The sequence below is a fragment of the Gavia stellata genome, chromosome 2, assembly GCF_030936135.1.
Source record: "Gavia stellata isolate bGavSte3 chromosome 2, bGavSte3.hap2, whole genome shotgun sequence".
Taxonomy (NCBI): Eukaryota; Metazoa; Chordata; class Aves; order Gaviiformes; family Gaviidae; genus Gavia; species Gavia stellata.
In genome coordinates this window covers 42,136,705-42,153,815 of record NC_082595.1, presented here as the reverse complement: position 1 = coordinate 42,153,815, position 17,111 = coordinate 42,136,705, and the positions used below count along the sequence as shown (strand labels likewise).

The following is a 17,111-nucleotide window of genomic DNA, read 5'->3' as shown; positions in this document are numbered from 1 at the left end:
TTTTTCTCTTTTTGTATCCTAAGTTTAGATTAGTTTATCACTTTGTTTCCCCTATTGGAAGCACTTAGGTACCAGAAGTAGGTAACCTATGAAATTTACAGGGGAATTTCGTGCATATGCAAATGAAACCTATCTTAACATTTCATGCTGTGGTTATATAAATGTTTATCTAAATCTGACATGTTTCCCTGTCATGTATAAACCAGGAAGTTTTATGGCTAAGTTTCAGGATTCATATCTACCTCATAACTGAACTAAGATGCATTAACTGGATCTCCACAGTGGGAAGAGGGAGAGACACACAGAATGAAGAAACTGTAAACCCTGCACCTAGCCTGTGCAAAGTCCATTGTATGCATGCATAACTGATTACAGTAGAATAGCAATCCCTGTAGAAAATGGGTAGACATTAGCACTTTTGTGATTCCTTTCTTCCCTTAGAATTGGCTTCTAAGAAATAGGGTCTGTGATGATCTCATGCTCATGTAAATAAGGCATGATTCAGCTATGAAAGATTATACAAACATAAATCAAATATGGGAATATCAAAGTAAGATCCATGTCACATACATAAGAGCTACAAATAGTCCTGTAGATCTTTCACAGAGCTGTTGTCTGAAAAAGTTTCTATTTTTTACAGGATATCCAAGTTCTTGAGGAAAGTGTGGAAATTCTCTTAGTGCAAGTGTGGAGATAGGTTGCTGGATCAACAATGGTGTTCAGATGTTTGATCCATGCCTTATCTTAGGTATTCTGCCAATGGAAATGCCATCAATAATGGTGAAATTTATCTCACGTTATTTTAGATTATAGATCTCAGCATCCAAACTGGTTAATTCTCACTCTCTAATTAGTGAAGAGAAATAGACAGGTCTAAGATGCAGGTTTTCTGACCTATTTTAGAAGTTTCTTTTAGAATGATGATGAATCTTTCTAAATCATGCCCTAGAATTGCCTGCTTCCTCCACTGACAATAAGGACAGTCTGTGGTGATGAGCTCGGATGTAGGTGTCTGTATTTGTAAACATTTGCATTTTTTCAAAAGAATTGTGTGCTCAATGTCAAAATATTTAAAACTGCTAATTAATAAAACTGCTAATTAAAAGGAATGAACTGAAGAATGAACATGAGAAATTTAAGTGTGCTGCTTTAGTAGTCTGTTGCAACACTACCCTATTTTTTTATTACTCTGGATGTGGTGCTATTGATCATCTTTATTATTCAATATTTTTTACAAAGCAATGTTTTGAGATTCTTAATCATCTAAAAATCATTCATCATCTAAAAATCATTCATGCTTAATTCTTCATGAATACTTATTGTTTCTTTGTTTCTGAAGTATGCAACAGAAAGTGAAGAAAAGTGTGAAGATGGTGAAACAGGAGCTGAAGGAGCGTGAGGAGGTTGAAGCAGAGATTAATATTGTGAAGTCCTGGATCCAGGAAACAAAAGAATATTTATTAAGCCCTGATGTAGAAGTGGATACTCAACTTCAGGAGTTGCAGGTATATCAAACTCGTGAATTTCTAAAATACAATATTTATCTTCATTGTAAACTGCTAGTGAGTGTTAATCAGTTAATAAACACCATGAATTCAAATTAGACCATATTCATTAGTTTTTGAGTAAGCCGTTAGACAAATTCATAAAGCATGAAGTAGCTGATGGTCTGTAATACCTTATTTTAAAGATATTTAAGATGTATTTAAGTATTTGCATTTATGCAGTTTTACATACTAGCATATTGTTTAGTGATTTTTCTCCTCTAATCTAAATTATGGGGGATCTATAGAATGTGAATGGACAGAACGTGACATTTCTTTTCTGTCTCGGCAGTTTGGGGCGGGGAAGGAGGCAATGAAATAAAATAAACTCATTTCACTGGAGGTGCTGAAAACTTGACATTTGCTATATACATGTGGTCATATAGGAACAAAGAACTGGACAGACAGTCATAAATGAGAACCCAGGGAATCCCAAGATACAATTCTTTTTCATGAAGTAATCAAAAATTTGAAAGCAATTAGCTTTGTTGCAAGCTGCATGTAATGTTTGCTAAGTTTACACAGATGTGTTTTTCCCATTGTTCTTAACAATACTGTTTTTCTGTCATTAGTCTCTCCTTGGTGAAGTAACTACTCATCGCCAGGCTGTTGAAAAAATGGCGGAACAACAACAGAATAAGTACTTGGGACTTTATACCACTTTGCCTTCTGAACTCTCTCTTCATTTGGCAGAAGTTGGGCTGGCCCTTGTAACTGTACAAGATCAGGTAAAGCATAGTAGATAAATGCGTTACAGATCTATAGCCCTTCTTCAGACTTTATAACTTAGTGAAATACGGTATCCAAGTGTGGTCAAACTATGACAACGTAGAGTAGTTTCATTACCTTCTTCCATTAAATTAAAGTTAAATGAAAGTTAATTTCCTTTCAGGAGGAGAGATTTCTGGTTACTGAATTTCATTCTTATTGTTGACAGATTCAAACCAAAGAAAGAAAAACTCAGCAGATCAAAACATTGAATCAAGAGTTTGGTCAGAAAATCCAGGGGATAGCAAATGAACTAAATGCCATTCTTTCCAAACTGAAAAAGAAAACAAATGATATAGCACAAGCTAAAGTTGAACAAAAGGTAAGACAAGGCTTCCCTTATTTGGTCACACCATAAATTCTTCTGAATTGGGACATTCACTTCGTTCCAAAGTTGTATTTATGAAGACTTGCATGACACATTTTTTAATGTAGTTCAACAGAAGAATGGACAGAAATAAGGGTTATCTGATGAGAATTTTTTTTTTTTAATTATATTCTTTGCAAACTAGCCTATACAGCGACTTGAATGAGTAACAGAACTTGGAGGAAGTAGCTGAGAGTAAAAACAAGCCAGATGGACAAAGCTGTGCTGTTCCCTCTAAATAATGAGTATGACTGCCATCTGGGAAAGCCTAAGATGCTCCCAAACTGCTCCTTGTCCTAGTCTGTACTGAAAAGACCGTTCTTTGCAGTGCACCTTTACTTGAAATAAACAGACTTTTACTTAGCCAGTAGTCCATCTCATATAATTTGGTGCAATAATGAGGTAAAGTACTACTGGTGCGCTTAAAGGTAATGCAAAGGACTCTTGGTTCTTTTCGTAGGTTTTCTTAATCTTAGGCATGTACCACACTCAGTACACACTCTGTACTGAGGTGTAATGGCCAAGTGTAGGCTTATCATATGAGAGTAGGGGATTTTGGGGGGCGGAGAGATGGGGGAGGGGTTGGTTGAGGCTGGGGTTTGGTTTGATTTTTTTAACTAGTCAAAGATAAACTTGACCAAGTTACTGTCTGAAAGTAAGCAAAGCATACCAAATAGGAGAAGATTTGGCATGTCTAGTATGTCAATAATTACCTGTTTATTTTCATGATTTGCTCTCAATATGCTCCAAAGTACCATTTGCTTTGCAGGAGGTGTCACTGAAACATATTCTTTAAAATTGTTGTATCTCCTTGATGCCAGTAATTAATCAGAAAGCCAGTGAAATGTGCTTTCCCATGTTACATAGACGAAAATTCTCTGTCACTGGAGGTTTAGTAAAGTTCCCTTAACTGCATTTATGTCAGCACACAGCTGATACTCCTGAGATTGGGTTGGCTTTGATTACAGCAGTAAATATTTTTATATTAACATTGAAACTGATTGTGAAAAATAAAATAAAAATCTGTTTTAAATCCATGTGACCCAAGTCAAATGGATCCTTCCCTTGCTTTTAAACAGCATATAAATTCTGCATTGTTTCTGTAGTAGAGACATTTATTTATGTCTGCCTGAAATATGTATGTCTTTGTATTTAGATGAGTAGTTCAACATCTGTCTTTATGTCTACATGTAGACAGTTATGTCACTAAGTCATGCTACTGTTCATGGAATAATATTTGTTTATCATAATGGTTGATCATAACTTACACTCTAAGGTGTGTCTTCCAGAACAGCCCTAACCTGAAGAGCTTGAAGTACCTTCTTGAAGCACCTGTAGCTAAAGCAGTGTTCTGAATCAATTTTGTCTGATGATTGCAATTTGTATTTCTAAAAATAATTGAAAATAAGCTAGAGTGTTTGATGAGACTTATTTTATTTACATTGCAAAGACAATGAATCATTACCACCTTAGCTATAAAAACAAAATTTAAAAAAAAACCAATACCCCCTCCCCAAGAAACTGTAGCCCATAGTGTGTTATCAGTCTATAAGAAACAAAAAACCTTTTTGGTTTTCTTTTTAAACTTTTCAGAAACTTTGTAACTATAGCAAGAAAATTTGATTTTAATATCTATTTCTATGAAACAGTCTAGCATGATCCACACTGCTCCTGTGTCAAGATCAAGCTATGAAAGTGCAAGTTTCAAATGAAAATGAAAGGTTTTATAATGCATTAATGAGTAATTACATATTTCTGAGTTTGTAAGGGTGTATTTTAAAGACAGCAACAGAACAAAACCCCTTTCCAATAAATAAAAATCCTTGTCACGGCAATGTGTGCTGACTATTAATTTCAAAAATACAGAAAGATTGCCAAGAACAGTTAATGTCACTCTGAAGTGTTTCAGTCTTTTGCTATGGTAGGGAAAATGATTATCCATTTCAGCCAGGAAGTCAGAGAAGAAAGAGTAATGACACACATTTAAGAGATGACCAAACATCCTGCTGTTCTGCCTTCATGCTTAGACAAGTATTGTTGGTTTCTAGCCAGAATAAAAATGGAACAAACTATGGAGACTTTGGACAGGGTATAAAAGTTGCAAGTTGAACTAGAAATAATCAACCAGAAAGCTAACACTTCCTGGATCACTGATTTTTCTTTTTTTTTCTGTCTAGGTCCTTGGTGAAGAGTTGGACAGCTGCAATATAAAGCTGTTGGAATTAGATGCATCAGTCCAGGACTTTGCAGAGCAGAACGTACTGCTGGCTAAGCAGCTGGCTAACAGGATAGGGAAACTCACTGCATTGCACCAACAGACCATACAGCAGGCTGAGTACAGAGCAGCCAAGCTCAGTCAGGTATGATCTCAAATCCTTTCTGCTGTTTCCTTTCAGAAGCAGAAGGAGCATGCAAACTTATAATTTATTTTCCTGTAGTTATGCAAGAAGGGGCATTCCATGGCACATCTGTCTATTATTAGTCAGGGCTTGCGTCACACCTCAGAGAGGCACAGCTGGGTCAGATCAGGAGGGTGGAATAATTCTGTGATGCTGCTTTAACATCCGCTTCCATGAATCATCTGCTGGTTGGTTCCTCTGGTGCCCTGAAAAGATTACAGACCTTCCCACAAACAGTAGCATGCCAGGAAATACTACCTCATTCTACCTTTCAGGGCCTCTGTTTTATCACTGTTTCCTGTATTTGTAGCATTAAAAAAAAAAAAAACAAACTGTTTTGCTCTAGTCGCTATCTAGAGAGGGTGATTATAATTTGTAGATTTGATAGAAAAGCCTAGATACAATGGCCCTGATAATGCATAATGTTTATGCAACATTTCAGCATTCATAAAGATGCTTCCCCTGCAGTTCAAAGTCTCTGAAACTTTCTTATGTATTTTTTGATAGTTGTTATCTCAAAAAAAGTCTAGCTAGGAGGGTGATTATAATTTGTAGATTTGATAGAAAAGCCTAGATACAATGGCCCTGATAATGCATAATGTTTATGCAACATTTCAGCATTCATAAAGATGCTTCCCCTGCAGTTCAAAGTCTCTGAAACTTTCTTATGTATTTTTTGATAGTTGTTATCTCAAAAAAAGTCTAGCTAAAACCAAAGAAGTGGATTTTCTATGGTTCTGCCATCAATACCCTGATAAATTATGAGTTCTCTTTTCTTCATGCATAAAGAAGCTTCTGTAAGGCTTGAAAAAACAGAACTATTTCATTATATTCTTTTCAGTTTCCTCTGAAAAATTGTTTTTAAAAAGAGATAGAAAATTGCTGTCAAAGTAAGAGTTCAGTCAAAGGCACTTGGTGAAGGGATTTGACCATTAGGATATTTTTGTTCAACACCAAGAAATCCACTTCTTATCATAAAAAATGGTACGTAAGGCGAACTGCATGCAAATGCAGTTCAGTCACCTAGGATTTGATCCATCCTTCATACAGGACAAATGCATGAAAATCAGTGAAATTATTCTTGCTAAGTGAGAAGAAAATTGGAACTAAAGAGTACTTTGCTAAACAGAAATTGGATGAATCAGAAAGCAGAGCTTTTGTCCTGTATTTTGAAATAAGTGCAACATTTCTCTTTTTGGAAATACGACAGGCTGAGTGGACAAAGCAGGTTTTAAAAAATAGGTGATTTGGGGGATGACATGTAAAGAAGGAAAGAAAAATAAGAAATTACATAAAAGAGGCATGCAGTGAGCCACAAACTGAGCAAGAAGGTATTTTGGAACTTATGTGTGAGGCTGAATATGTGCAGAAAGTGTACCCTCTAAGGATATATTTGAGCATCAGTGCACTCTCCCAGCATGACCTAGATTCTTGTAGTGCCTTTTTCCCCCTGAAACAGATACGCTTGTTACTGGAAGCAGACCTATTTTAACTCTATAAATATGGAAATAAATAAATTATATTCAACAGTAAGGAAAAGTTGTTAAAATGATCCCCAAGTTAAAAAGAGTAAATGAAATAAGAGTAATTTTATCATTTTCGAAGAACTGTACAGAATTACATCTTAGGCTTAAGTGGATTTTTCTTTTCTATCCAGGCTGCTTCACACTTGGAAGAATACAATGAGATGCTGGAGTTCATATCGAAATGGATTGAGAAAGCAAATATCCTAGTGCACGGTAGTATAACATGGAATTCTTCCTCTCAGCTTCGCGATCAGTTTAAAGCCTACCAGGTGATTATATGAGCTATGAAATTTAAAGGGCAGTGTATAAAAGAAGTTATTTTCTGAGCAGTGACGTTTTATTTCTTACACTTTTTTGCCTCCTTAAAGTCTTAAAATGCTAAGTTTCTTTGATTGTTCCCCCAAGTCTTAAAGATGATTGATTTGTTTTGGACAATTGTTTTGAAGACTGAAATTAAGATATATTGTTGAATAAAACTATGTGATTCAAAGTTGATCTCCATGTTTACCCAAGTACATTGGCTTCATAGCAGCTTTTGATTGAACAGCATGTCTATACGATGTGATTCTATCACACTGAGTACCTCATTGCAGCTAATATTCCTCTAAAACTTTAGTTAACCAAACAAAACTTTCAGATTTGTGGGGTTTTTTTTCTTCCTTTATGCTAAATTGGAATAGCCTTCATTCCCATCTAATGAGTTTCACGCCAAATGTTCTCAGACTGATACCCAGTGGATGAGTTCCTTCCAGCTGCTTCCTGAACATCTCACGTCAGAGTGTTTTGCTGTCTCTGTGACAGTGATTTGTTCTGTGTGTGTCTGTGTGTGGAACGTGTAAGTGTGAGATCAGTGGAGCAGTTTGATAAGGTTCAAGCTTGCCCAGAGTTACATGACCATGTGAAACAAATCAAAGCATCATAAGATGAGATGATCTTGTCTCACTAATGCCAAAATCAGACTGTGTTAATTATGTTTTTTATATATACATTAGTTATTTGTCAGCTGGATTCACTTACACTGGGGCAACGTAGTATATCTCGCTTTCTTATTCTGAATAGGAACCTCCAGGCACCTTATCTTGAGGATAGTTGGGAGATGGCATTTTTGGTTTGTTTTTGCTATGGCTTTTTTTCTGCTTCAAAAGTTGATGAGGATACGGGCTTAACCCATGCCATCCCACAGAATGCTTTGGTAGCCATTTTTAGGCAGCACTAATGACTACTGCCCTGCTATAACACTGCACCCAAGTGTTTTCTGCTGCTTCCTATTAGGTACATCAGGCTTCCAGAACAAATCCTGTCCATAGATTGTGTATATTATATTTTTACAGGCAAGTGTGTATAGCAAAACACTAAAATGAATGTGTTGGTAAGTACAGCTGCTGAAGCTTCATGACTTACTCTTTTGTTTCCCAGTCTACATAAACTGAAGCACTTCAGCATATGTTCAGCATTAAGCATATTGCCTAAGCCTTACAGGAAATCAGCAGAACTTAATCATATGCTTATGCTTACAGATGTGTACAAATTGAGGAGTTTGCAGAATAGGAATATACTTAAAGCTGTGTTTAACCTGAAACTCAGCTCTGGCATTCAGTTTGTTCATATCTCCATCTAGACTATGCTTGATGAGTCCGGAGAGATTCATGGTGATCTCGAGGCCATGAGTGAGAGGATTGAGTATATGGCAAGTGTATACTGTACTGAAGGCATGTCACAACAAGTGCTGGAACTGGGGCGGCGGACAGAGGAGTTACAGCAAATTATCAAAGTGCGGCTACCAAATCTCCAAGATGCTGCCAAGGTATTGAAAGCAGTGTTTCTAACACTAGCTGACAGCTAAGGTGGTGTGTGCATCATGTTTCTGAGACTATCAGCACTGCAGACTATCTGTAGTCTATAAAGGGCATGATTGTGTTTTCTAAAGTTAGATGTCTTGCAGCATTTGAGATACTGCCTTCAGCTGCTGTTCCAGATGGGGACAAGATTCCTGCAGGTCCTGTCATATCTGCCCATTCTGGATGGATGTGTTGGGGATCATGGTGCATCTCAAATGGCACTGAGCACCTATGTTTAGATACTTGAAAAGTGTCTGTGTTGGCACTTATACTGTGCCATTTCCTTTATTTGTCCTCTTAAAAGATATCTGAAGCCTGCTATCTATTAATTCAGATCAGTACTGGAGCAGACCAGGATTCCATAATCTAAGACCTACTGCTACAAGGGAGTGCAATGGAAGAGTGAATGTGCTTCTTCATGTCCCTGACATTTCTGTGCAGCTCTTCCATACAGGTTTATTGTTAATGTAAATTTGTGTTATGCCTATGCAATGCCCAAGGGCATGGTAAACTGGTGCAAGACACAGGGAGAAGCACAGAATTCCTTACTACTTGTTCTTACCTTCAGGGCAAGAAATTTTAACTTTTTTTTTTTTTTTTTAAAAACTGAGACAGTAATTCAGGGAAAAAAATGCATATTGGAATGGTGTAGTTAGTATATTTATAGGGGTGGTTCTGCTGTCACCTGTATAGTTACACACTACTAAATAGAAAAATACCTAAAGGCAACTAAGAAAATAGGCTATCACCAGTTGTTAGGACAATTGCAGCTAAAGTTAAAAATGGTCCTTCTCCACATTTGACTCTTATTTCACAACAGTAGTAGGACATAGCAGAAATTCTGCAGCTGCAGCAGCCATAACAGTGTAACAGAGGTTTTGAAGAAGACTTATTTCCATTACAAAAGCACAAAACAGTAAACCACTGTTTATGAGCTGAAGGCTTTTATTTTATCTTTTTTATTTTTCATGGAACAAACCAGAGATTTGCATTCAAGTAAGCAAAGTAGAAGTGAAACTTTCTAGCTTCAGTTCTCAGAGAAATATTAGAACAATTGAATAAACTATTTGTAAATTCTTCTAAGAAAACATGGAGATTAATAGAAGCCAACATAGATTTATGAAGAAAGAAAATCATATCAAAAGTGTCCAATTTAATGTGGAAGTCTATTGGCTGTGTAGATAGATGTGCAGCATGTCATATATCTTGACTTCAATAATGCTTCACATATTGTTATTAACAAAGTTAACCAGCTTATCTAGTTGCAAATACAATAGGTAGGTGTAAAGCTGGCTATAAAACTTACTAGGTGTGTAATTATCAATGGTTCACAGCCCAAAAGGAGGGATACATCAACGAGGGTTTTGCAGGGTTCTCCCTTGGATCTGGTACTATTCAGTATTTTCATTAATGAGTTGGATGGTGGTTTAGAGATCATGGCTTCTGGGATGCTTAGACGACACCAAATGTACAGGGATTACCTGAAAAAAATTAGGCTGCTATTCAACAGAGACAGGGGCAAATTGTTATGTTTAGACAGGAAGAACCAGGCATGTGTGTATCTGAATGAGGAACTACTGGCTTGAGGCACCCTGTTGAAAGGTCTTAAGTTTAATAATGCAGATCATGGAAAAATGAATGAACAATGTCACATCATTGTAAAAAAACCAAACACCATGTAGAAAATAAGTATATAATTATAAGGTATGTGAAGTAGTCCTTTTGTTCTACCTATTGGTCACTAGCAAGGTTTCAGCTGTGTCCAGTTTTGCACTTAAAGAAAGATGTGGACCGGCTGGAGAAAGAACAGAGGATAGTGATGATATGTGTATAAATTTGTAGAAAAGATGCATGAGGATTGAAATTGCAACAAAAGATAACTTCATTTCAGACAATCAGAAAAAAATTTCTACAGAAACAGAGTACTGAAACAGTGGAATATGTTGTCTGTAGAGATAAGTGGGACTCGACTGCTAGTGGTCTTTAAGAACAGTCTGTAAAGATAAGACAGTTATGTCCTGTCTTATTACAGGAAGATGACTAGAGGACATCTTGAGTTCCTTTCTAGGCCTCGAACTTTATGAAGCTTTATAAAGTACATGCTGTATTTGAGATTGAGGAACTACTTAAAATAATAACTCTGGCTTTGAGACCTCTTTTTCTAGACTGTCATATGACTGATATTTTTTTCCAATATTTTAAACATTTAAAATTCATTGTTAAAACTATTAATTAGTTTTGGCATTGTATATAAGGAACATATCACTATAAATATATCTGTCTGGATTTTGTAGCTTTTTTTTTTTCTTTTTTTTTTTTTTTTTTTCTTCTTCATTCCTGAATCAAACCTGTTGTGTTGCAGGACATGAAAAAATTTGAAGTAGAGCTGAGAGCCCTGCAGGCTGCGCTGGAGCAAGCCCAAGCCACACTGACCTCTCCAGAGCTCGGGCATTTGAGCCTGAAGCAGCAACTTTCTCACAGACAGGTAAAAGGCCAGGACCTCAAAGTTAGCACTTGAGTAGTGTGAGCTTACACAAAGAAATAATGAATGTTGGTGAGACCAATTGTGGTGTTTCTTACATGAGTCATCGTTTCAGAGTCTAGCCCCAAATTACTGCCAAGGGAATAAGGGATGGAACAGAAAAAATCATTCCCTCAAAGGGAATTGTTGAAGTGTAATTCTTTGAGTCTTAGGTTGATGCAATTCTGAGAAATGTGCATCCAATCCAAGTTTAATCCATATTAATAATAATAATAAATCTCAGTTCTCATCCAGTGCTTTTCATTAACAGATTCTTAAAGTACTTCAAAAGGAAGTCTGGATTATTATCACCATTTCACACATAGAGATGCAATGAGATGGTGTGTTGTTAGCTCCCCCAATAGTCAATTGGAAAGCTAAGAGAAAATTCAGTTTTCCTTAAGCCCAGTTTCTTTTTTGTATGTTTTAGTTGAATTATCTCCACAAGATATTGCTGTTTTCTGTATTGCATTTGGCCTACTATAGAGATTTGCCAAGTTGTTATTTTTGGCTGCAGTCTCATGACAAGAAAAATAACCCAAGTTCTAGCTTTCTGAGTTGCTAAAGAAGTGTTTCTTGCTGCAAGCTAAAATATAGAGATTTAACTGTCCTAGTCTGCCTGTGAAAACTAAATGTCAACAGGTCCACTTTAGGATTAAAATCTACAGAAAAACACATGGATGAAAGGTAAATTTGGAGAGGTTTCTCTATCGATTAAAATTTGCAGTCTTTATTCTAGGGACTTGCAGCCAAATTTTAGAATATGGCATTGAAGAGTGTAAGTGAAACGAATCACCCACCATAAGAGTAAAGCAATATGGAGCTTACACTGTTGTTTATGCGTGTTCTTTGTCTTATCTCTAGCAGGTCTCACAGTATGACTTTCTTTTGTACAGAAAGGGGCTGCCCACCTGGTTCACCAGACCAGAGAGGGGGTATTGGAGAATGCCTGGCTGGCATGCAGCCCCCAGAGTACCTCTGGGTGCCGACTGCACAATAAAGGCACCCTTTGCCAGCAGTATGGGGCCTGCTAGAAGAGAGGCCTCACCAGTGATGTCCGAGGAATAGGTCATTATACCAAATCTCTGGTTAGATTATCCACCATATGTCATGAAGGCACAGAAATAAAGAGCAAACCACAGTCCTCTCACCAGTATGTACTTCACACCTACTTCCCTACCTTTCTGCGTATGGTATACGAGAAGGGAGACACCAGTCCCTTTATCCCTGTTCACCACTTACCTTGTCTAGCTGATTTTTATCTAATGAACATAAAATCTTTTTCTGATTCGCTAAGGCCCTTTTCATCAACATTGCCTTTTTCTTTTTTTATTTTTTTTTTTCTATCTGTGAATACATTAAACTTGCCCCCCCCCCCCCCCCCCCCCCCCAAAGATAAAAAGAATGCTGATCAAATCTATTCTCCAGTCATTGCACTTAGACCCTTCTCATGCATATGAACAGACAGCTTGAGTGGACATTGTGAATGGAATAGAGACTATTAACAAAGGCATCTAGCGCACGATTATTCAAAGAAAATATTTGTATACAGCTGTGGTTTTTTTGTGTTTGATGGCCTTTTGAATTTTAAGCAACTTTTTCAGCCATGGTTTGTATTTTCAAAGGAAGGCTGTGAACACAATTTGGATTCATTTGCTGGTTTGAAAATGTGCTTCTGTGTCACAGCAGGGAGTTCTCCTCAGATTTTAACATTAAAATATGTGTATACATAAATGACTCCTATGCTGCTTTGATTTGTGGATTTTGTAAAAATTTTTTTTTCAAATACGTTAACAGAAATATTTTTGTACTTAGACACTTGGAAATAGGTACTACTATGCTTTTTACTGAATTATTTTTATTCCTATTATATGGGCTTTTTGCTTAACTAATATTTAAAAGAATTATTATTTCAGAATGAGCAAATCCAGACAAAGTGTGTCCTGGTTATATTCAGTTTAGAAAACAGGTGATCAAATTTGTTGTTTATTTTAGTGCTTGAACTCATCATTATTTTTCTTTTGCTGTATCAAAAGAAATGCTCATGGTAGTTCTGCAAAACTGGCTTATTGTGGCACTGACTTTTTTTCTAGCATCTTTTGTCTGAAATGGAGTCACTGAAACCAAAGGTTCATGCAGTACAAGTCTGTCAGAGTGCCCTGAGGATTCCTGAAGAGGTGGTCACTGGCCTGCCCATGTGCCACAGTGCCCTCCGGCTCCAGGAGGAGGCCAGCCGCCTGCAGCACACTGCCATTCAGCAGTGCAACATCATGCAGGCAAGTGCAACTCCATCCCATAAATTGCTCTGGGTAAATTGAACAGTGCTGTACAAATTGTGATGAAAACAGAGAATTTTGTATCTCTGTGCATTCCTCTTTTCCATGTAGTACCATTAGGAGGTTCCCCGCTAAGTTTCAGTCATTTCTGACCCCATGTTTTTGGCGGTTTTAACATTCATGATCATGTTAATTGTTGATTTACTCATCAGATGCTCATCTCAGTTGTCTCCTTGATCTTGCTGTGTGTTTTGTAATGCTGTGGGGATTAACTAGAAAAATAGCTAATATACACTTATATGCAGGCTAGTTTTATAATATATATAATCAGTTGCTGAAATTAATATATCATTATAACATCAACTGCTTATAATGATTGCATAAAAACTATTGAGTTAATTAAATAGCTTTCTAGGATGAAAATAATGACTTTTTTCTTTCTCTTTATTTAAAATTTATATAGATTTGCTTGCTGATTTTGGAGTCATTCAGCATACATTAAATTAGCATTTTCAAGTTTTGCTAAATGCAAGAAACCTAGGTTTTGTTTGATTGTTTGAATTCATATCCAAACATGTAAAATGTATTTCCAAAGAAGAAGAGAATAAACTTTTCTTTCCTGCTATTTAGTTATAGAAAAATACATATTGAGCTAGGGTACAACTGCAGAGCTTCAAGTTAGATAACAGAAGAGACTTTCAATCATTAAGGATACTTAAGTACAAGGAAGGATAAAATGTCACACTGAAAATTTTTAAAAACAGGTTAGACAAACTGCTGGTGAATCTATGATAGAAAGAACTGATACCACGTTGGTAGGATAATGGTCTGAATCAATCTTCATAATCCTCTCCCAGCTGTATTTTCTGTGAAATCTAACTTTTTCATATCGTCTTTCCACTTCATAAATGGAGGCTTGAAGGGAAAAAGCAGATGAAAATTCTTTATAGTAAAACCATGAGTCTAGGCAATGCTATCTTTTGGTGGGTTATGTTTGGTGCAGATACTTGTTGGAAGCACAAGTTCTAGCTCCTTATATTGGATATCTAAAACATGATGTTACGTGAGCTGGTTTTTTGGAACTAGTTAAATAAATGAGACCGTAGAATTCATTGCAGTTCACAGTATTTCTGAACGGAGTTTTTCCTGGCTATATTCCTGCTTTGCTTATCCAGATACGAGTGTCAGATAGATGTAAGTTTTCTCCACTTCAGAAGGGAGATCAGTCATGCTTGGACTAAGTGAATATTTGTTTTCTCACAGACACTCAATACTTTTTTTTTCCCCTCTCTAGGAAGCAGTGGTTCAGTATGAGCAATATGAACAAGAAATGAAACATTTACAGCAAATGATAGAGAGCGCCCATCGTGAGATCCAAGACAAGCCAATAGCAACCAGCAATATCCAGGAACTCCAGGTCCAGATTTCATGTCATGAGGTAGGAGAGCCAAAATGCAAAAACATGGGCTCAGTGGCAGCTCATTGACCCAAAAAACTTTCATAAGTAACGGTCATAAATTATCTGAGTAGCTTTTCAGACTTGCTCAAGGCTAGTTGAACAGATAGACTTAATACCAGATAGGAAAGTCATGCTATTGGTATAGTGTGGAGTATTCATTTGTTTATTCAGTTAGATGTGTCCTAATCTCCAGGCAACATTATGACAAATGAAAGCATTGCATAATTAAGGGACAGTTAACATAGGTTATTGACTGAGGAGTTTCCCAAAAGTCAATGTTGAGCAGTTAGTCAGGTGATTACTGCTAGTTCAGTGATCCTTTTATATATATGCATCTAAAGTACTTACTCATTTCCATCCCAGTAACGTTCTGTAAAAGAACACCAAGGGACTTGAATCACAGTAGGTGCAACTTTCACTCTGAAGGCTTCTTTTAAAGTCATTGCCGGGAAGAGTTTTGTCCTGTGGAGTTACAGGTCCTACCCTCAAACTCATTGATCTTCAGCCCTTGAATGATTTGGCGTAGTCTTTGTGCAGCCTTCTAGCCCTGCTGGCATGGGAGCTCCTCAGCCTCTTTCCCGTTCCCATCTGTTGTGTATTTCTTGGGGTAGAAAATATACCATTGATCTCTGTGTATCACTTTTGGCACCAGATGGCACCATTTCTTTACCTTTGAATTAAAAGCTAGCTGTGCTGTTATGTAATATAACCTAATGTTATATGTGTTGCTCATTTTCTGTCCAGTTGTTACAAAAGTTACTTAGTATAAATGTAGAGCAGTTTGCTTAAACAAGCACTTCTGGTTTTTAAGTACTGAATTAAAAATGCTACTATTCTCTATTCAAATGCTCTGGAACAGCAAATGCAAGAGAGTGGCTTCAGCAATATGGGGTAATATTGCTGGAGGAAGGAATTGAAAATAGGGCAGCTTGAAGTTTCATCTGCATTTGAACAGGTTCAGTAGCTAGGAGTCCTTCTAAGTGTCTGCAGGAAGACAACAGCTTTACTCTATTGCACGTATTGGGATCAACCAGAGTGGACAGGCTTCATACTTGCAAGCTTTCCACGTTTAGGGATAAGGAGTTTTGAAAGGCTGAGATAAGCATCTTTTTGGCTCATATTTTGTCTACTAAATGCCTGTGGAAAAGCATAGCATAAAGGGGGTATCTTGAACCCTATATTATTATACTACTTCAAAAGGCAAGTCTGTCAATATGCTTGTTGCAAGTATTATTAATTTAAGAAAACATCAGTTAGCAGATTCCCTGTTGAAGCCTGCATGAACAAGAACTTAAAGGGACCTTTGTAGTAGCTATATTTAGAATTAAAATAAGAGGAAGAAGTAGAAGGAAAGTACACCATGATTTCTAGGAAGCTTGTATTACTATGCATGTATGTAACTAGTTACACTCTGGAACTATGTTTACTGAACCATGTTTCTTTAGACTTTCAGATAAGAATATGGGCAAGTATCTCCATACTTCTGAATTATTTTAATGGATAATACAGTACCTCATAGGACATTGGTTTTATAAGTTGCTTTATTTTTTTCACAATCACGTTTTTTCCTCCTTTTACTTTTCTTTGTTTTCAGTTGAGAGAGGTATGTTAGATACTCAGTGCATTGGACATTAATGCCACAAATGTTATGGCATCTCAGTAATATTGATGGAGTTAAGTGAGTGTATTGAATGACAATAATTTCCTCCTGAGCCCCAGAGATGTCATTCATTGAGCATTAGTGAATGACTAGTACTTGCCAAACAGAGCAGATAACTATTGCAGCTGCTGGACATTAAGGTTTTGGCTTGATTTGAGTGCAGCTTGGTTTTCAATTGATCTAGTTGATGTTTTATACTCAAGACTTCGCTTAGTCTCCAAGGTAAGTCTTAGACCTCCAAGAGAGCTCCTTTTGTTGCTAATGTGACAGACGGTGACCAGGTACCATTGAAACCCAGGCAGTAAATTGTCATCCTCAGTCATTGTACTGCTTCCATTTCTAACACTGTATTTCTCACTATGATTGTTCTGCACTGTGATTTTTGAGGAAATGGTTTCCTGAAAATGTTATACAACCAAAAAAATCTTTTGATTTTACCAGCCTGAAGCAGTAATCTTACTTACTTCTTAAAAGATAGTGTAATTATTTTTATTATACCTACTAGATCTTTCAACTTCTGTTGCTATTTTTTCCTTGAATACTTGCATTTGTTGAAGAAATAAAAGCAGATATAAAAATAAAGCAGAAATATATATTTGAATGAATGATCACTGATTTAGCAGGCAAGCTTATACAAATGTTGTTTTCACTTCATAGATCAAAACTCTACCATGTTACTGAGCCTCTAGGGAGACAGGAACAAAAGCTTTGGCAGAAATGTGAAAATGTTCCACCATTTTTTATTTTAAGTAT

General features: G+C 36.6%; 1 protein-coding gene across 1 annotated transcript in view; it reads left to right on the top strand.

Moving 5' to 3' along the window:
• The window catches only part of LOC104264024 (nesprin-1-like), a 231,113-nt gene that overhangs the window by 146,808 nt on the left and 67,194 nt on the right, over positions 1-17,111 (top strand). Inside the window, exons 80-88 of the mRNA XM_059828180.1 lie at positions 1,340-1,505; positions 2,117-2,272; positions 2,482-2,634; positions 4,857-5,039; positions 6,736-6,873; positions 8,223-8,408; positions 10,805-10,927; positions 13,057-13,239; positions 14,534-14,677. Of these exons, the coding sequence (XP_059684163.1) occupies positions 1,340-1,505; positions 2,117-2,272; positions 2,482-2,634; positions 4,857-5,039; positions 6,736-6,873; positions 8,223-8,408; positions 10,805-10,927; positions 13,057-13,239; positions 14,534-14,677 (1,432 nt within the window). The remainder of the gene's footprint in view (positions 1-1,339; positions 1,506-2,116; positions 2,273-2,481; positions 2,635-4,856; positions 5,040-6,735; positions 6,874-8,222; positions 8,409-10,804; positions 10,928-13,056; positions 13,240-14,533; positions 14,678-17,111) is intronic.